The sequence below is a fragment of the Protopterus annectens genome, chromosome 6.part0 (genome assembly GCF_019279795.1).
Source record: "Protopterus annectens isolate FY-2018-M chromosome 6.part0, PAN1.0, whole genome shotgun sequence".
Classification (NCBI taxonomy): domain Eukaryota; kingdom Metazoa; phylum Chordata; order Ceratodontiformes; family Protopteridae; genus Protopterus; species Protopterus annectens.
The window spans coordinates 158,369,014-158,390,993 of record NC_056737.1 but is presented as its reverse complement, the minus strand read 5'-3'; the positions used below and the strand labels follow the sequence as shown (position 1 = coordinate 158,390,993).

Sequence of the window (21,980 nt, the reverse complement as noted above, 5' to 3'; positions counted from 1 at the left end):
ACCATTCTTTGGGTACATATCCTGTAGTAAGGCTAAGTTTGAGCAGTGACTTAATGTGAGGGTTCAGTTCTTCTTGGAGCTCGTGTAAGACACAGCCTGGGACACCGTCCAGTCCCATAGATGCTGTGTTTTTTGCTTTGGAGAGGGCAGCTTTCACCTGTGCATCTGTGATGTCAGGGAGGTTACATTCAGTTGGGACAGGCATTTGCTCCTTTGGGGGGGAGAAGTTTGTGCTGAATCTGTCTGCCAGAATGTTGGCTTTGTCTGTAGGTTCGGTATATTTTGTACCGTTATGCAACAATTCAGAGCATATCTGGGAGTTTCCACCCATGTTTCTGACATAACTAAAGAAGGCCTTGTGATTATCTTTAGTGTCTAGGGCAATTTTTCTTTCGAAACTGGCCTTTGATGATTTTATGAGGGATCGAAGTTTCTTGATAATACTGTTAAAGCTTTTCTTAGTTTTCGTTCAAGAAGATCCCAGTTCTAACACTGTGGAATATATAGAACTGTTATGGTTACTCAGTGATATTTATTACACTTAAGAATATAAAGATATGAAAAGTAGTAAAATGAACATTTATTCAGAACAGCATGACAACTTAATGGAAATGGTGTTAAGAGCAGTGGATTATGGACTAAGCACATTCTTAAAAAAGGGCTATACCATTTTACAGACAAAGTGATAGTAGTAGTTCGCATTTACATTATGTACAAACATTTTAGCACCTTTGTTTCACTTATTATCCCAGTCACTAAGTACAATATGCAGGGAATACTAAAGGATGTAGTCATTTGCTTGCACCATAGCTGAGGTTGAGTAAAATAAAAAGGATTTTTTTAACGTATCTTTGTGCTTGCTAAAGTCCATTCTTTGCAGCATAAGAGTCTCTGCTTCTGTTTAGTGGCAAAATACAGAACAGAAATGATGAAGTAGCCAGTGTTAACTGAATGGTCATCTTTGTTTTTGTGGCTGTAAAGGAGGTATTTTTTTACCAAATCCCCTGGCATGGCTGTTTCATTATGTAACAGACATAATGAAAAGTGAAGATACACAGGAATGTAACTGTAGCAGTGTCATTTTCCATTATGGTGAGTTTTCATATAATTCTTTAAATATTTTAGCATTGTATATGAAATGTATAAGCAAATAATTAAGGCAAGTGTTGTAGTGTGCCCACGTCTTCAGAGAGTTGGAGTCAAACATGCAATGTCATTGTCCCTTTTTCTTTAATCTTAGGTGTCCACAGGTTTATACAAAAGACATGTATATGAGGTGCCTTTAGGAAAACAAATTTTGGATCAAACAGTAATTGACCGAATAACATGGGCCACCTGGACCAGGTATGTTACTGATCATAAAGTCAGTATAGACTGAAGGTTTGAAACAGCAGTGTTTCTGCAACTTAGTATCTACCATTGCCCCAATAAAATATACCTTTTTGCACATATTTGAGTTATCTGTGCCACCTGACCACCTCTGGTACATTTTATTTTCAGTTCCCCAACACTGTTATCGGCTGTATTTAGGTCATCTTTTACCCATTACTGATCATCACCTCTGAAAAGAAAGAAACCCCTGAAAGGGTAACAGTGATTAGTGCACAAGTTGTAGGTGATAAGAAACATTCCAGTTCTCTCTCAAGTGTTAGTCTGAGTAAAAGTACAGATATACAGTAACTATTAGCAACAAATTGATGGTTCTGTCAATTTGCACATTTTTTTTCCATCAGTGATTTTACTTATCACATCTTATGACTAATCTCTGGCTACTCCCTGCCAGACTTTTTTTTTTTTTTTATTCTCCCTGCAGCTGACACTGTTGCCAGCAGCTCCTTTCCTTATTTATCATGACATTCAGATCCACTTTTACCTCCCCAGGCTCAATGGCAGCCTCCCATCTGGGGCATTCGAGGAGCTTGAGTGTGCATCATCATACTGCTTGCAAGGGAGTGAGCCCTGACATCACCTCATTGTGGAGGCAGCCTTGCAGCTCTGCATTCCCTGCCTTTGAGAAGTGCCTGTCAGCTGCACAGAGCTGGTCAGGTTTTACACTGCGTATTGCAGCAACCTTGGCTATCTCCTTTCCTCAGGATGGGTGAACCAACATCACCTACTCACTTGTGCCACAAATTGAACACTGGTCATCTGTAGCACAGTAAGGCCATTATCAGCACTTCTTCCATACCCTTTTCCTTGTGCTTTTTTGTAAGCTTGCTAATGACCTGCTGCTTCTTTCAGGATTTAGACTTCAGCATGTATTTTTTTTCTAATGCTTCTGCAATGTAGGGATTACAATGACACAGGAGAAAACATATATTGCTGCTTTCCTCACTCAAAGTAAAAGGGTTTGTGTGATTCTGTTAGACTCATCAATAACTGTCTTCTATGCTGTATTTTATGGTAGAGGATGCATGCGATAACATTGCTGAATGTCATTCTGTTAACTGCTTTACATGCCTTCCATTACTCTCAGTTAAGTTTCTTACAGCCATCCTTTCTTAAGGCAAACTAATTTTGTCCTCCTTTCTTCTGCACTGTCTTACCTGCTACGTACATTTTAAGAACAGAGTAAAGGACTCCTTCCACTGAAAGTACTTTCAAAAAATCCAAATGGTAAATCCAAAAGTAAGGCAAGTACTACCATGTGTATGAAGCAACTTCACTTTATTAAAACAATAAAAGCAATATCATAAGCGCTTTTGGGTAAATCCCTTCATCAGATGATAAAACACTAGTAAAAACAGAGTGTCTAATACAGTACAACACAACCAATGAAAATCAATAGTTTACCCTCCTTTTTGCTAGAGCTGGTTTTAAAGGGACAACATCATTTAACCCTGGGGCTCTTCAGCTCCCAGTCTAAGAATCCATTGCATCTTTGTATTCAGTTTCATTATACAAGTCACCCATTCTTTGACTTCTATTTACAACACATATAACCATAAAGGTAAAGACATGATCACTATGCAATTCTATATGCTTGTACAGTGCATCGTGTTCTTTTCTTAACCTTATACCTGATAGATCCTTAAAAAATTCTATCTTTAAGTCTGCAATTTGTTTTTCCTACATAATATGCAGTACAATAAGAAGAAACACCACGAAGAGCAGACACAGCCAAATAATCCTTTAGAAACTTTATTGTCGATGCCAAATAAACAAAACGAAATGAATCAAGCGCTTTCGCCTGATAAATATCAGGCTTTATCAAGATACTTATGTGAAGGATATGACGTGCCTTAAATAGCACACTAATTGTCCGCATCTAATTAAATCATTAACAAAAAATCTAAAAACATTGCATTGCATTGAATTAATATGAATTGGTCATCAAAGACTAAACAAAGTACTATTAATTCCGTTACATTATCTAAAATGCAAATTTTTGTTTATGCATACCACTCTGTATTAGCTACTTAATTTTGCATGTACTGTCTAAAAATCTAAAACATCAAGAAATGCATTGCTATAATAACATACAAAAGTGTAAAACACTACCCGCATATTCATATATGCAGTACACTTGACAGTTCGCAATATAGACAACATTTTGCGTGTTACAGTTAGCATATGTATTCAAAAAGTAGTTCTTGTTGGTCCTTGTAAAATGTGCTTACAGGCTTTACAGTGTAGGCATGGATAAGTTCCCTTCTTCTTAATGCCTGAATTTTTAAAATGCATGGGTTCTTGACACAATAGCTTTCAATTTTTTTTTCTTTTAAAAATAAATCTAGGTTGTGTCCCTACAACTCTAGTTATATTCTCATCTGTTAAAAGAATTCTCCAGTTGTCTCAAATTATATTACATACAAGGGTGGGAGGTTGGCATAATGGTTAAGGTGTTTACCTTACAGACACAAGGTGCAGGGTTCGATTCTAACTCTGGCAACTGGCTAGGCTTAAAATGGCCCACAGGGTAGTTAGCCAAGTACTAATCTATGAACCTATATACCACCTATTATTGCTGTATGTTAAAACTTATTTTCAAACCTTCATTTGTTTTTTGAACCTGTGCAGCTACCTTATTTGGCCATTTTTTACCTCTATGTAACCATGGTTTTGCACTTTAAGAGATTGCTGTTGGCCATTTCCTTTTTCAGTAGATTTTTACTGTAACCTCATGCTTGAAAATTATTCCTTAGAGAGTCCAATTCCTGTATAAAGGAATCTTCATTCGGACAAAGTCTGGATATTCTACAGAGTTGTCCCTTGACTATGTGTTGGAATACATGTCTAGGTTGCATGCTATCAAATCTAAGCATGCTGTTGGTCCAGCAAGGCTTCCTATATAGTGAGGTCTCTACCTCCCCATTTTCTTTCTTAATAGTAACATCCAGGTATTCAATAACTGAACTGGAATAATTCAATGAAAATCTGAAGCTGGTAGTAGACTCTAGATACTTAAAGGATATTAAGTCTGATGTGGTGCCCCCCACAAAAAGAAAACATTGTCCACAAATCTATTGCAAAAGAAAAGTTTCTTTCCAATCATGTGCTGCCTCAAATATCACCATATCTTCCCAGTATGCCAGGACTAGGTTAGCTTGTGTGTTCGCACAAGGCGTACCCATAGCTATACCTTGTCTCTGGCAATTCGTTTGAAAAAGAAAAAAACATTGTTCTCTAATACTAGCCTTAATAAGGAACATAACCGTATATTTTAATCTATATGTATATTCACCTTTTTTGTTCAGTATTTCCTCTATGGCAGTAATACCATATTGATTTTCTATGACAGTGAACAAATTCTTTACATCTAGGGTAACAAACATATTGTCACTGTTTTCTTGTAAATAAACACCCAATGATTCCAGAAATGTAGCAGTATCTTTCAAAATTCTAGGGAAAGTTTGTAACATTTGTCTGAGTACATTCTAACCAGAATATATATATATATATATATATATATATATATATATATATATATATATATGTCATTAGCACATGATCTATCAAACCATTTTTTTTCCATATCTATACACCCCAGGACCAACAAGAACTACTTTTTGAATACATATGCTGACTAACATGCAAAATGTTGTCTATATTGTGAACAGTCAGTGTACTGCATAATATGTAGGAAAAACAAAATTAAAGACCTGGATAGAATTTTTAAGCATCTATCAGATATAAGGTTAAGAAAACACAATGCACTGCACAAGCATATAAAATTGCATAGTGATCATGTATTTGCCTTTATGGTTATATGTGTTGTAAATAGAAGTCAAAGAATGGGTGACTTGTATAATGAAACCGAACACAAAGAGATGCAATGGATTCTTAGACTGGGAGCTGAAGAGCCCCAGGGTTAAATGATGTTGTCCCTTTAAAACCAGCTGTAGCAAAAAGGAGGGTAAACTATTGATTTTCATTGGTTGTGCTGTACTGTATTAGATACTATCCCTGGGATTCATGAATCTTGCGCCAGGCGCACGCATAGCGTAGGCGTTATAACACCAAATATGGCCGCCGAGCGATTCAGGTACGATCCAATTCCACGTGCACTACCGGCGTACGCCAGATCTGCGCAGCCCCCGGCTTAGGTATGCTAATCACCCTATGTGCAGTGTGTCACCATGCAAATGAAGGCATATAGCGATTCACGAAGTGGTGCATGCGTAGCATAAGCCCACGGCAATGTAAACCAAAAAAAAATGGTTTACATTTTCCCAAACATAACATCGGAGTAATGGAAGAGTGTCAGACCCAGGTATCACACTGTTAACATATGCCAATGGTGAAATACACAGACAATGGCATAAGAAAAGATGCACAACACGTAAATAACAACTTAAATGTCATGTCCACAGTAACTCACATCAGAACCGCAGGACATGTGTGCGGAAGGTGCAACATAATGAAATAATATAACAATGTTATAAAATAGCATCATAATAGAAATCAGGTTTACAGCATAATACACCATGGTATGCATGGAACACCACAACCACGGTGCAAGGGTTGCCAAGGACTCGCGGCAGTCTTCGTGTGGTAACTATGAATTAGTAGTCAATGCCATGCAAATGAGGCAGATAATACTGAATCGCAAATGTCCCGCCGGAGTAAGGTTGTACCACACGGCGCAGCAGTAAAACACCGAGGAGTGGCTCAGAGGAAATACATGACATCTGCAGAGGGGTGTGCCACCGTAGCAGTACGCACATTGGAGCATAGCAAGCTTGGGCTGTACATCGCTAATCAAAGCTGCAGGACCGGGGTGTGGGGTAATAGTTTAGCTGAGAGCACACATTGCTCGCAAAAGTGCATGTGTACGAGGATGACAGCGTTCCCGAAACCTAGTAATCTGACGCACGCCCCACAAACAATATCGGAAACAGGAAGGTGATGTGAAGAATATAAGGAAATGCGGAAGAAGTGTAATTGGAGTACTAATGAGCAATCAACACTAATCAACCCATGAAGGCCAATCGACGGCAGCTAACAACTCTGCATGCAGAAACCTGCAAAACGGGATAGGGGAGGCATATGAATGCAAAGAAAGTAGGGGAGGTAGCAGATTGCAAAGATAGAAGACCTGACACAGCAGAGCAAAGCAGACTGGCAGCACAATGGCAGTAGCACACAAAACGCATGATATGCCATGTCCATGAAAGTACAAATGGCAGTGCTCTTCAGGATGCATGCCAGAAAATGGTAGGTGCAACGTGCAGAAATAGTAAGGGAAGGTCAAAAGGTAATCCATGGCAGGCAAAAGTAATTCAACACCAAAGGCAACAACGTTGTAGTTCCATCGGTAAAACACGGAAGATAACCCTTGGATACGGCCGTACAAACACACCCTATGACATCATCGGTGTGCACAGCACAATAGTATAAAGTGTGAATGCACACAACACACAGCCGTGTATTCCCAAACACCGCACCATAGGTGTAAACACACAGGGAACTTTTAAAATGTACATGTTGGGTGCTGCCATAGCTGTGATCCATCAGCATGTGTTAGAGACAGACGGTGTTGTAGAGGAGGATGCCGACAACCACCGCAGGCCTCGGAGAAGGAGAGTGTTCAGACCAAGGGTAACTTACTAGGGGCTACATGACCTGGAGATAGTAGAGCATTACAGGGTGGACAGGGACATATTACAGCAAATAGTGGAGCTGTGCCAGCCACGCCTGAGAACAAGAAACAACAGAGGGGAACCCATCCCAGTGGACACAAAGGTATGTGTAAGCTTGCGAATACTGGCCACAGGTACCTTTCAAAGGCCAACTGGAGATATAATGGGCATCTCACAGGCATCAGCATCCAGGGTACTACACCAGTTCCTGGATGCCATGTTACCACATGCCAATGAGCATATATACTTCCCCAGATCTCAGGAGGATTTGACTAGCAATATGCGCCACTTCCACCGTGTGGCACAATACCCGGAGGTACTGGGTGCGATAGACTGTACGCACATACAAATCAAGTCACCACCTGGTGAGCAGGGTAGACGCTACATAAACCACAAGGGATTCCACTCCATCAATTGCCAGGTCGTGTGCAATGCCCAGGGCATTATTATTGATGTGTGTGCTGGCAGCCCTGGAAGCTACCACGACTACCATATCTGGCATGCCTCACAGCTGTATCAGGTATTTGTCAGGGGGGACATCCCACAAGGCCATCTCGTGGGGGATGCTGGCTATGCACTGGAGCCGTGGATGATGACTCCCATCAGAAATGCACACACACACATGCAAGAATGCCATAATGAGGCACACTCACAAACCAGAATAATCATAGAGCGTGTGTTCGGGATGCTGAAATCACGGTTCCGGTGCTTGGATACATCTGGTGGAGCCTTGCAGTACTCTCCAGGCACATGTGCCCACATATTCATAGTATGTGCCATGCTACATAATATGATTCTGCGGAAGCAGCTGCTGCAGGGACATAATGGTGAAGGGCCACAAAGCCCACCACAATTGCCAAGGCCAATCCAGGCACAGAGGGTTCCAGACCATGAACACACTGTGCCAGCCCCAGTAGGCAGACGGAGGCGTACCCAATATGCCTACACCTTGGCAAAGAGGGAACATATAGCACATACTCTGACAGCGTAGGCCCCATGGACTGACACCTCCCCACCTGCACACACAGTGAAATGGATGGCACACAAACATGACCACCTGTAAATTGTAATGTATGGGTGGCCTTATGTGTGACTCCTACATAGGCAGCCCACAAACACTGTAAACCCAACAGCCAGTGGAACATGTAATGCCAACACCTGAACAGTACGTGAGTCCTACAGCATATGGCGTTGCTGTGTGCCTGCCACATTCGCTGCAAGATGTATATATATAAATATATATATACATATATATGTATATATGTATATATATATATATATATATATATATATATATATATATATATATATGTACACATATACATATATATAATACAGATAAGAAAGGGAATTAGAGGGATATAAGGTGACTGAGATGTATCCAGCGATATCTGTAAATATTATAGATAGTGCAACGACAATCTGAACATCCGGGAGGTTCAAAATAATAGGATACTGCCAACCATGGAACGTGTAACATACCGATATGCATAACCGCAAGGCTGAAAGACCGACAGAACACAGTACTGTAACAGTACATGCGCGTGTAATAGTATGATGATATGAAGGGAGAGTTAGTCACTGCTGCCGGTGTTGCGGACCACGTAGGTACTGTGTGCAATCGTCCCCGTGAGTGCCGTAGTATGTGTACGTGTGCGTTGAGGGTGCCGTGTGCATCACTGTGTGAGTGTAATGTGTGTGTGTCTGCAACATGTGTATGTTGGTGCCAAGTTAGAGGCAGATCAGAATATTAGGTGTAGGCATACGGTAAACTAGCCTCAGGCATATGTTCACTACTAGTCCCAGAGTAGTAGTGACAGCCCCACCCTGGCTAGGTGTGTCCTGACATAGAACGATACAAAGTGAAAATGTTCCAGATGGTAGCACAGGAATATTCACCATAAGAAATGTAAAAGACGTATGTAATAGTCATGCCTGTATGTACGACACTGATATGTTACATGCAATATGATACATTGGCAAAGTCACACAGCAATAGGTATGTATCGCGGAAAAAAGTATGTGCTACCTCAGTACTGACCATGGCTACGTGTTGGCCCGTAAACACCGCTGTGTGTTCCACAAGTGTCAAACAATTCCCATATGAATATGTGGCAACCACTGGCAAACAGGCTATTTCAATAACATGACCACAATGACTGCAAATATCTGGGACAGAAAGACAAGGGATAGTTGTCACGTACACATAGCCGCTGATATACCACATAAGTTACGGAGGTATACATGCATCAAGCTCACCTGAAGACGATATCGAAACCAATTAACAACAGCCCAACCTACAATCCCATAACAAAAGACTATTAACTGTTAACTCTCCAAGTAGGGATGGAGCACACAGACAACTATACTGTGTATGTAGAGATGCAAGGCCCACAAACCGTATCCGTTACGTACAACCACTAATATCCCCCACTGTAGATAATAAAGGAATACAAACCGTAATAGCAGCACAAACATACAGTCAGTTAATGACATCTGCATAACCACAACATATCGCGTGGGAGACACAATTAAAGGTGAATGCATAATTGCATGCGTTGTATAAAGGAAAAAAAACAGCCATGTTACAGTTTTTGAATGCAATACTCCGTTATCATTCGTCGGCAGGACAGGTACACCCACATGTTGAACCAAATACTACACCTGTCACACACAATCCACGGGTGACATGAATTCAAAATATACTTGTCCCTATGCATAGCAGTTGCAGTTACACATAACATAACACAATACATACCATCTCCACGAAGGTAGGGCAAATAGCCAACGCCCAGGTGGAGAATCCAATTATACCCCAGTGTCGACGCGTAATTTCCGAATGGAGTAGATGCACAGGTGATATGCACGTAATTACTCACTGAGGAACAGCAATTGGCGGGATGAATTCACATGTTGCAGGTATCGACGTATATAAGGATGACTCTTAAGATATTCAAACCGTATGCTCATACTGAAAAAGCGTCGTACTATCGAAAGTACTGAAAACAAAAGGAAATGACAAAGCAATAAACTAAACGAAACACCAACAAGGTATGTAGAACACACGATATGTAAGGTTGTGTAACGCATGATCTGTATTAATAAGTTGTACTGTATGTGAATGGTGGTTGTAATTAATTACACTTGTCCGTAATGCATAAAGTGGTGAAAGGTAGTTATGTAGTGATGTCTTGCTGAGCATACCAACGCTTGTAGAAACCGTGTGTACAGCAGTGGGACATTATGTACACAGCAGAGACACCACAAGGGATGCTACAGGAGGGCATTAAACAGAACAATGCCATACCACACGCTGTTGCTGGTAGTGGATGTCCAACAAGGAAGTGCCATAGCAGGGGATAGTACATGTATGTATACTGTCACAGCACGCATGTGTATGGGCATATACCATTGATGACATATGTAAGGTGTGGCCGACGTGCAAGTATGCATTAGGGGATACTATGTGAAATATATGTAATGTATAGTTGTCTAGGTAGATATGACAGATATCCTACACAGTATCACAGGCATATCATGCATAACACAGGTATCGCCTATTGGTATGTACAATAACAGGATACATATGGCCTGTAGGTATGGGACATAGTAGTAGCATGATAGCTACTCTAAATGGAAGGGACACCAAGTAACCATGCACAAAGGACTTGTAGTAGCTCCACAGGTGCATAGTGGGCTACAATGCAGTCTGGCAAGTCCATGTGCAAGCACATGTACAGTGTACACAGTAGTGTCACCTCTCCATGGTAGTGTCCTGCGAACAGCAGAGGCAGGTGTCAACTGCACCTCTACACAGTACAGCTGCTGTTGTGATACCAGGACTACATGTGTCACCCAAACAGCAAGGGAGGTATCACATGAACAGTGCTACTGTGTGTCCCTATGTACACAGGACCTATGTTCCACAGCATGGTGTGTGTTAGGTTTGTGGATGTAACACAGAAGCACAGCCCATGCAGTGTGGTGTGTGTGCACATATCCAGGAGCATTTCGTTCACAGTGCCCACCGCAGATGTCATGTATGAGGAGTATATGCATCAATAATGTGGTGGACCTGGGCCGTGTCAGAGCAGAAGAAGACACCCCTGAGTATGTGGTATGCAGATGTGTACAGATGTGTTGTCCGTAGTTCAGCCGCATATGTAAACTGTCTGAGCTCAGTAAACATCATGGCATGTCAATGTTGTGCCATGTAAAGCTGTAGCTGTTGTTGAAGGTACACCATAAATGTGGTATTGTACCCTTGACTGTGTGTAGATATGTGTAGTTCACAGGTACAATGGCTACCTATGTACCAGCATCACACACAGTACAGATAGGTGTGGCCTTGAAGAAGGATATCCATGCCACAATGGAATACGGTAACCACAGGACTGTGTGACATATGTGTGTACTGCAACCATGTACAATGTGATATGTATGTAGGGGACCACTATCCATGTGATAGTCAGTGGGTGAATGTTGTTATGCAAAAGTGATGTGCATGCACCTTGTGTCATGCATCTTGATGCCATGATACTCATATGAAGTATCTGTCACACTGACACCCATATGGTTGGTGTCAGTATGAGCTGGTGGAGCAATAATGGTGCTTGGTATGTAGGTGTTTGAAATCTAGGCATGGACAGTACTCTGTGACAGCATGTTCTGTATGTAAGCATATAGTGAACATGAGTGGCCCTATGACTGAGGACTGTGTAATGCAATATGTACCTGACATGTAGTAGGTACTATGGTATGCTGGCACCACTGTGTTTACTGCCCATGAGCCACATAGCATAACATCCTGAGACACAGGGTATGATGTGCAGGTGGATGTGTATGTTGTCAATACCAGAATGTGGAATGGTGCTAAAAGGCAATGTGAGGACAATGTATGATGTGTTGACCTCCATACCATCATCAACTGCCCTAGCAACTGTATGACAGGTGCCCAGCATGTGTATGTGCCTTGCTGTGGCATTCACAAGCCCAACCCGGGTGCTAGGAAAGGACTGGAGGCCATCAATGTCTGTGGGAATCACGTTCCTGATGATGTGCCCCATCGCCATGCGGAATGGTCCAGTCAGGAGTGTATGACTATAGTCCCACTCGTGCAATGCAGTGCCACCTGTGTGTAGTGCGATAAATGCTGCTGTTAGGCATTCAGGGTCTACAATGTCTGACAAAAGGCTAGCAGTGAATATAGTGGCCTGGTGTGGAGACATATACTGAACAGGTTGGTGGGACATTACAGCCAGGGACATTGGAAGGTGACATTGGGCCAGTGTCCCAGGACATATTGTGTGTATGTCAGTACTGTGTATGTGACCACAGGGACACTACGATGTTCATGTACGGATTGCGACCCTGTAGTGAATGAGAGGGTGTATTGTCGGTAAGTACGCCATCGCCTGGCATGTTGCCAACATTACCTCAGTCTGCAATGTTTGGTTGACTGTTGTATGTGACATCAGATGTGGATGTTGCCAAAGAATACTGACATACCACCACAATGCCTGAGGCCCCACACTGCAATGTGTGGCAGTCATGTTTAGGTAACTAGCCTTGGAGTATGTGATGATGGACCTTGTGGACCCACCATGGCTGACAAGTGATGCACCCCACACATGTGAATGTACACCACTGTGCAACAGCCTGTACCTGTGGTTGTACATCATATGTTCATGGAACATGACCACCACAGTGGCGTCTGTTATCTGGTCAGTACCGCCATGTCTTTGTGTGGAATAGCATGATTCCTGCAATTGTGTACATGCTACTGAAGTGCACTATGGTATGTGTCAGCATATGTATGTGTAGTGTCCATCTGCTCGGGTGTCATGATGTTAACAACTGCTGTCAGCAGACGTCTGTAGTAGTTGTTGTAGCACACATGTTCCGTGTATGCTGTGATGGGTGTGTTTCCAGGATGTGGCTAGCAAGGCTGTGTAGCATATGTTTTGAATCCACCAAAGAGGGGATAACCCCAGGTGTGTCACACCAGTCACATGGAGGTAGTGTTCATGCTAAGGGTAGTGTAGGTATTGTATGTGTTGTGTATTGTTTTATCCAGCTGAGCGGAGTGCATGACTAAAGCATGTGTAGGTACATGGGTGTCTATCCCAGGGAAGTGTGGGTTACTGTCAGCACACATCAGTAGTAGCTGTCTGAGGCCCAATGTCCACTATAACAACACAGAAGGTATGTAACCTGTGGTGTAAAATGTCGACTGTCACATGTTACAATGTGTATAGCGGTCACAAACACAGTTATCTGCACATGGAGCACCTATGATGCATTGTGCTAAGCAACTATCCAGGATGTGTGCAAAACACTGTGATGTGTGAACCCCTCATCTGTGGGTGTTCCGGTCCAGGTATGTGCCTGAAAGGTACAGTCCGTGTACAATCCGTCATCGCAGGTGTTCTGTGCAGAGCATAGAGGCAGGTCCCAGTCACTGCAGAGATATGTAAGTGGTGCAATAGTATGTGTGCCTCGCTTGTGTGCATCACAGTGGAAGATGCAAGCATTGTTCCACATGACCCCATGTCATGCTTGCCAGTTACTGCCCTGCCGGTGACAGTTATGTGAAACTGCCAGAGAGGCAGTATAACATGTGAAGATGTACATGTGTTCTCTACTCCCCAGGCTGATGGCTGCAGGTCATGCGTGCCACAGCATTGTGTTTGACCTGGACTGTCATAGCAGTCAGATACCACATGCCTGTACAATAACAATAGGAGCATAGGCAACTGCTGCAGTGACACAGTAGGTCATTGTACAGTGTTCTTGTGTCCAGACCAATGCCAAATGTACACCATGGCTAGACAGACACCCAGAGGGCTATAACACCGGTGAGCCATTGCATGTCCCAGCACACATAGTCTGTGTATTGCCATCACAGGGCAGTCACAATAACATGATGTATGAGAGATATATTGTACCAGGTGATGTGTCATGTGTGCGTAGGTTGAGTTGCAGAGGTGTTCACCCGTCCGCAACATCAAAGTGCATAATGCCTTGTGTAACATGATGTGTGGAACTGCATTGTGATTCACAACAGAGTCATCCGTGACTGGTGTGTTGTGAATGTTGTAACCTATGAGTCTGCGGGATATACACTGGTGATGTTGGCTGCCATGATGGGGGCCACCAGTGGTGCCTACAGTGGTTATACAGACATATTGCATATGTTGTTCTTGCAGGAATGTCCATTGTTGTAGATGATGTGGGACTACGTGATGGTAGGTGTGTGATGTGAATGTTACACATCCAGAAGTGACCGTCATGTGCAGTCATGGTTGTCGACAGCATCACCCCCATCCACAGCTGTCAGCACCCTGTCCCCAAAATGAGTAACAGTAGCCCTCGTACTGTGTGACTAATGTGCAGATCGTAGAACACCTACTACTGGCTGACTAACAGTGTCAACTAGGAAGGGTATGTGATGGCTGAAATACGCTGCTCTAATGTATAAATATGATATCCCAGTGAATTACTATGATTCCCATCTACTAAGCCATGGTTGGCATGTAAATCATGTACAACAATGAATGTGTGACAGACCTTTCCAATGTGGAACCTTGATGAACATGCACCTGTTAGAACACCAAATGAGGTACGTTGCACGTAATGATGTACAACTGACAGCTATGGGCACAGCATGGATGCAGAAGCACATCACCCACAGGCTGTACTGCTGTATGTTGGTAGGTGAGCATTGAACGAGTACATGTGACAGTTGCTGTATTGCCACATGTACGACATATCCGTCATATAGGGGTAGCACTGGTACGTGACAGTTGGACATGCCTGTACATACGACCATGTCCCACAGGATATGTGTGTTAAGTGTGTACAACACCTGTCGTACCTTCAGCAAGCTGTGAAGTGTATGACTGCCAGTGTACCTGTGTGACATGTTGTGCAATGGGTGCAAAGGTAATCAGTAGCGCATTACATGCTCACATGTCCTGCACAGGTGCATAGCTTGACCATACAATACATATAGGGTGTTGGATAATAGCAACCCACAAGAGGTGATGAGTAAGGGTGGCAATGCACTATCACCTTTCTGGGTAAGGTGTGCATGTCCATGACACATTAGCACTTGAGATGTTAGCAGTACAGCTGTACAGGGCGGCATGTATATTTGATTACAAATACCTTTGAGTGTTCCACCAGCGGCCTGTTGACAGACAGACATCAACACAATGTGCAAGAGTGACATGTGCACAGCACATCACCACTGGCTACAGTAGAACAGGGTTAATGTGTTGACATGTGCACCGAACATCAGCGCCAGCTACAGTCGAACATGGTATGTGTTGAACCCCACTGTCATTGTAGCCCATGCCACAGAGAGAAATGTTATGCATCTGTGTATGTACGGCTGGAAATGGACCTGACCTAGCAGTATAGCTGTGTCAGTGTTGCGAACAACATACTGAATGGGCTGTGTGTGTGAGGTGTGTGTCATACATGTATGGTCTGATGGATGATACCAGCATTGTCACCGCTATGTGAACATCCCCGTCCCCATAAATGAATACCTAGGCTGTTCTCAACACCATGGTCACTGTGGAAGGGATGGTGCTGTGCGGTGCACCCACCGACATGGTGATGACAGCAGGCACCGGAGGTAGTCATATGAGGTACCCATGTCAGGTCAGGGTACCATCCATGTGCGTGGTACCGTGCGGGCATATACAGCACTGTGTTGAACAATATTACAGCACATAGCACCTGTAAGGGGTAATGTTTATGCATGGATGTGCGATACCTGCATGCACAATACACACCCCCACCATGCAGCATGCTGCCTACCTTGCAGAAGGACATTGTCTACACCATGATGATGGACATGTGACATGTCCATATACCTATATAAATGACATATGTAATGGACAGACACCGTCCTAATACTGGTTTTCCACAGGCTGGACACATCCCTGTGCCATATATGTGATATAACCTGCCATACCATGCAACCCTGTCCATCAAGGCTGCACGTGTCATCACAGTCATACATGGTGTGATGGCCACATGGTACATGCACTATCAACTGACTGGATCAGTAATGTGGCACTGATGCACCTTGTGTTGTCACAATTGCTGTGTGACAGCGTGTGAAACGTGCGCGCACATGCTATGTTTGACCATCCCTGCAAATGTCATATGAATAGACATTGTCCCATGTGTATCACATGTGCAATACAGGTGAGTCGTGGCAGGATGTTCAACACCCGTACAGTGCTGAGTAGATGTATATGGCAAAACACATGCATGTACAGGTGTCCATGTGTATGTGTGCAGTGTCACTGCTGAAGTCCATAACGGCTGCGTCTGTGTTGCTATGTGACATATACGCAGCATCCAGGTGAACAGTAGTACTGTGGACACATCGGGCCAAGTGCAGATTGGTAAGAACACAGGTGCAGGCAAGTACACATGGCCACAGCAAGTTACCATCTACATGGAGTATGTACACTGTAATGAGTTGACACAGAGATATGATACGATATCCACTGCATAACGGTGTGACAGGTGTGACAGAAACACGTCAGCTGTGTCAGTGTCATGATGCTTTTCAAAGATTACTGTGCAGATGTAGTGCATGTCATAGCAATGTATGTTCAGCGGTATGCCAGTACATCAGTGAGAATGTGACCTGTCACCATCATTATGTCTTACAGATAATGCCACGTTCACGACTCCCAGCCTTCTGCCGCCAGGAGGATGATGTCATAATTCCATTGCTCCATGACAACTATGACATGCTGTTCAGCCATGTGCCACAGCATGCTCAGCAGCAGGATGACCTGTGGCAGGATATACACAGGAGGGTGAATGATGTGGGTGGCAACAACCGCACCTACCAGCAGGTACGCAGACACTGCATGGACCTGATATGGCATGCGAAACAGCGTGCCACTGCAATCGCCAGAGAACAAGGTGGAACAGGTGGTGGGCCACCAGCCCCCACTCACACACACAGAGGAGCTACTGGCCAGTCTGGGGACACCCAGGGAACAGCATGCGGAAACACTAGCCGCCATCGTGGAGGTGGGTGTCTCCCAACCAATGAGCCTGGAGTTGCCTGGTAAGTCAGTCCTGCATATGAGTATGATATCCAATGTAGTTGCAGGTGTCACTGTACATCATGTAAAGTAACAACACATGCCAGGTATATGGGCACACAAGCTGCATACTACAGTATGCTACGTTTTGTATGCAGACATGTGCATACCATATGCTATCACACAGGTAAATGTGTTCACATGCACAGTGCAACCTGTGGCTGTCATACAGTCATGGATAATGTTTCTACTGTTGTGTCACCCCTATACAGGTACCTCTGGTGTGTCGCACAGACATGGGTCCGTCGCAGGTGAGACTGTTGTCAGTATCAGGCATGTTACAGTGTAGAGTTATTTGCCATGTGGCCAGGTATAACACGCACACCTGATTTTTGTTCCAGTCACATTATACAGGTTGCACCACCAGACATACACACATGCCACCCATGTGCAATAGATACAACCGTTATTATACACCGGCATGAAACCACAGTACCTGTCAATGTGATATGTGTGGTCAGCTATGCATACAACGGTGGAGGTGTTCTACAATGGATGCATATGTAGTATGCATTGGAACAACATTTGTGATACGCACACAGTACCACACAGTGAGCTGTGATATGGGCAGCACACAGGTGTCACCATTGTGACATATGCCCCTGCATTATGTGCACACATTGTGACACGCCACCCGACATGTCCCAAGCATGTGGTGTTCTGTCTGCAATGTTGTCACACCATCACATGACCTACACCCGACATAACAAACATCCACACTGTTGTCTGCATATCCCTGTGGATTGTGACAACTCTGACATGTATGGGTGTATGTCACATGGGACACCACAGACATGTGTACAAGATGCCCATCACACACAATTGTCCAAGACCCGTTCACACATGGCCATGGGTGATAGCCACAGGCATGTTGCCACACAGTACTTCTGATGTGGATAGACCCCGTTGCACATTGTCCACACATAGTGCAATCATAGCCGTAGTGGACCACTTGTACATTTGATGTGTTACACCGGACAACCGGAATGCCTGTCTGCAGCTACTGGAGGTGTCACCGATGTCTACCATATAAGATCTGTGGAACAGCATGACTGTGTTGCAGTCATGGCAATGCAATGCATCCATGATATGCATTGCACAGCAACATACATGCGTCATGTTGCCATGCAATGGCACAGTGCCAGTACTCCACACTGTATAGCTATGTACATGGCTGACACTAACCTCACCTGCACATGCACATTTGCTAAACATGCATTCTATCTGTAGGCTGTACACACAACACTGCACTGTGAAGCCCATTATGATGCTGTGCATGTGTCAGGACACCATTGTGTCAAACATGTATACATGTTACTGCACATGTCAGCGGATTACATGTCAAGGTAACGTCAGCCATGTGTACTGTTAACCTGTTCGTGGCCACATGGTGTATCATGGTGATGCATGCAAACTACCATGATTGTGTGTACTGCATGACTACTGATATGACACCTGCTTGATGTAGTGTGCACCCCAGGGTGGTATGCATACTTACACTATTAATGTCTGAGCTGCATTCCCTGGGCTGTAGTGCAGGAATGCTGCATGCCATCTGAAATATCACATGCATGGTGTGTCTGTGTGTGTCTGTGTGTAATGTACCTTACAGTATTTCTTTGCATTCACAGGTGGTGTAGGTGCGTTACCCTCCTGCGGTCCATCTGATGTTAGTGTTCCCACAGATACTAGCAGTGATGACCATATGCATGAGGTACAGGCAGGGTTATCAGGGGTGAATCTGTGCCATTGGTTACCATCCCACCTATGTCCCCCTCTTCCCCGCACACAGTTCTGATGCCAACACATACCACATCACCGTTGTCCATAGAGGAAGGACAGTCAGCGTCTGTTGGCATTGAACAGGAATGTGTGGTGGCTACAGAAGGTGTGACTACACACCATGTTGCCAGTGTAATGACTGGTGATGTGCCACACAGGCATGTGGCTGGTGCTGCTCGTAGGAGGACCTCTGGCAGACATGCACCTGCAGTACAGGGCGCAGCAGCTGGTATCACCAGACGCATGTTCCAGACTGTAATGGCGACACAGGCACGTGCAGAACGGCAGAACCAAGAAGGGCAGAGGCTGCAGAGGGCTGCAATCCGTACCCTAAATGACAACATCCAGTCATTGGCAAATGCTCAAAAGTAGATTTCTAATGTACTGGATAGGCGATTAGGTGAAATGGTTGGATGGCAATCCGCGAGCATGAGCTGTCTGTGCTGGAACACCTGGTAGGGGTGAGGCATAGGCCAGCAACACCACCTAGTGTAGGTCGACGTGTGCGTTCCACCTCTCATGCCCACTCACATAGTGCCGGTAGCAGTAGCAGTGCAGCTGGTGCTCCACTGTCCACACCAGGACACAGCAGGCCACGTGGATGTGGCCCTGGCCGGTCCCATCGTGGACACGGTTCCAGTGGACATGTGTCATTAGACAGTAGCCACTCTGTACCTCCACCTGGTAGTGCCCGTACAACCCCAGGCAGGCACAGGTCACGTGGCCGTGGACGGACACAGTGAGCTGTACAACCTGCACTGTACAGTCTGGGGCTGTCAATTATACCCCGTGTAGGCATCACATATGGCTGAACTGTGTACACACATACCCACACACAGCAGACACAACTGTAGGGCTCCACCACATCCACATGCATTCTGCACAGACATGTCCTGTAAACTCACCGGCCCTTACACACACACATGATGTTATCCATTGGTGCAGCCTATGCCCCTGGCAAACATATCACCCTGTGCATATGATGAAGCCTCTGCCACATCCCTGTCATCCACACCATCAGTGCAGGGTTATGCAAATATATTCTGATGCACAGGGTGGGCAGGATAGTGAGAGGTGTATGTGATACCTGTGTATGTTGCAGTGGTTGTGTATGAATACTGACAGATGCGTATGTGACATGGGTTGTGTACTGTCAACATGCAGCAGTCATACCATGTAGTGCAGGTGCAGCATGCATTGTGATGTGTTCACGGTATGTGTGACGGTTACATGTGTAGCACCATGTTGGTTCTGATACCCTGAATCCCTCCTATGGTGTACTTGCATGTGCCTACAGGGAGCACTGTTATCGGTCCCCCATGTGTAGCTGTGGATTACTCACAGGCACATCTGGCAATATCAGCATACTACATGTACCCTCAACCTGACTGGACACCTACATGACACACACATCCGCACATATACTGCACCTGACGCATGTGGTCGGTGCCACAGGCTACAGTGGACAGAGACGTCACATACATAGCAGGACACACTACAGGTATGGTGACATGGTGCAGGTGTTGTACACAGCATGATGGCCACTGACTTGAGGTGTCACTTGTCAGCTGTGGGGCACGCTGTGCAGCAGTAGGACCCTGTAACAGTACAGGAACATGGTCACAATCACGGGGTGTACACCACTATGACGCACACCCCATAGTGTGCAGATGGGGACACCTGTCTGTGTGGTCAGCACCCTCACCATACTATACACCCACAAGCCATGTCACAGGGAGCGGACATGCACAGGTAGCCAGTATGGCTAACACCTATGGCATCAACAGGGTTGTGCAATGCAGCACCAGTACAGGATAGTCACCATGTGTGGTTAGTGTTCTTTCATAACAGTATATTAGCATACACCCTCACACCAAGCAGCAGACATACAAACATGTAGACACACACACATTGTGGTGACCACACATGTGTACACAGAGAGACAACGTGTTGCATGTACTGCACAATCCAAATTCATGTTCCCCAAACTGAGGTATGTACAGATCTCTACTATGGTGTACAGGGATGTGTAGCAAGTGGGACATATTCCCCCCGATATGTGGCATACATGGGCACACATTCATGCACACATGTCAGTGCTGGGAATACTACACCTGCCATATGATACGTGTGCAGGCATGCAGTGGTATGCAGTGCATTATGTGTACCAACACTGTATCTGGCAGATGTGCTGATATATGCACATGGGAGGTTGTAGGTGTTACAGTTGCCATGTGACATACAGTTGATAACACCTGACCGCTATGTATGCATTATGTCAGCACTGTCATGTAACAGCGACATAGCATACTGTATGCACATGGCAGGGTAGGATGGTGTGTGACACAACTGTGAGCCACCACCTGCACACATGCATGTAGACAGGTGTTAAAACACATTATGTACACACATACCTCCATACATGCTGTTTGTATGCCACCGTATAACGGCCCCTATGATGGGTATGCATGTGGTAGGTTGTTGCAACTATGTTATGGACATCGGCCACTGCTCATGCATGGCTGCTCCATGCACAGTACACATGTCACATGTGTCTCCTGTTGCCATGTGTGTATGCATTGCTACTTTGACATGTGTATTGACATACATAAAATATGGACTGTGGTATGATATCACAGCTGTCACAGGCAAACAATACAAGGGTATGTGTCCCAGTCAACACTGCTACACCCTGTAGTGGGAGCATTCCACAGACATGGGTCCACCTTCCATTCGTGTGTGTAGCACTGAGTACGCCAGTGTTATGCATGTGGTACATCACAGGCTTTGTATGCGTCATGTGTGCAGTCCATGCACACATCCAGACAATCACATGTATGACATATCCAGATGTTTGTTCATTGTGGTACGGCAGCAGTCATGTGTCACAGCTGTGTCAGGGCCGTGGTATGTGTGGAGCCGATCTGTCCATGTATACTGATATAAGTGGACTACATCACACATGTTGGATCAT

General features: G+C 44.4%; 1 protein-coding gene across 1 annotated transcript in view; it reads left to right on the top strand.

The window, feature by feature from the left end:
• The window catches only part of LOC122803780 (echinoderm microtubule-associated protein-like 5), a 3,919,718-nt gene that overhangs the window by 3,836,500 nt on the left and 61,238 nt on the right, over nucleotides 1-21,980 (top strand). The window contains exon 41 of the mRNA XM_044073467.1: nucleotides 1,241-1,344. Coding sequence (XP_043929402.1) covers nucleotides 1,241-1,344 — 104 coding nt within the window. The remainder of the gene's footprint in view (nucleotides 1-1,240; nucleotides 1,345-21,980) is intronic.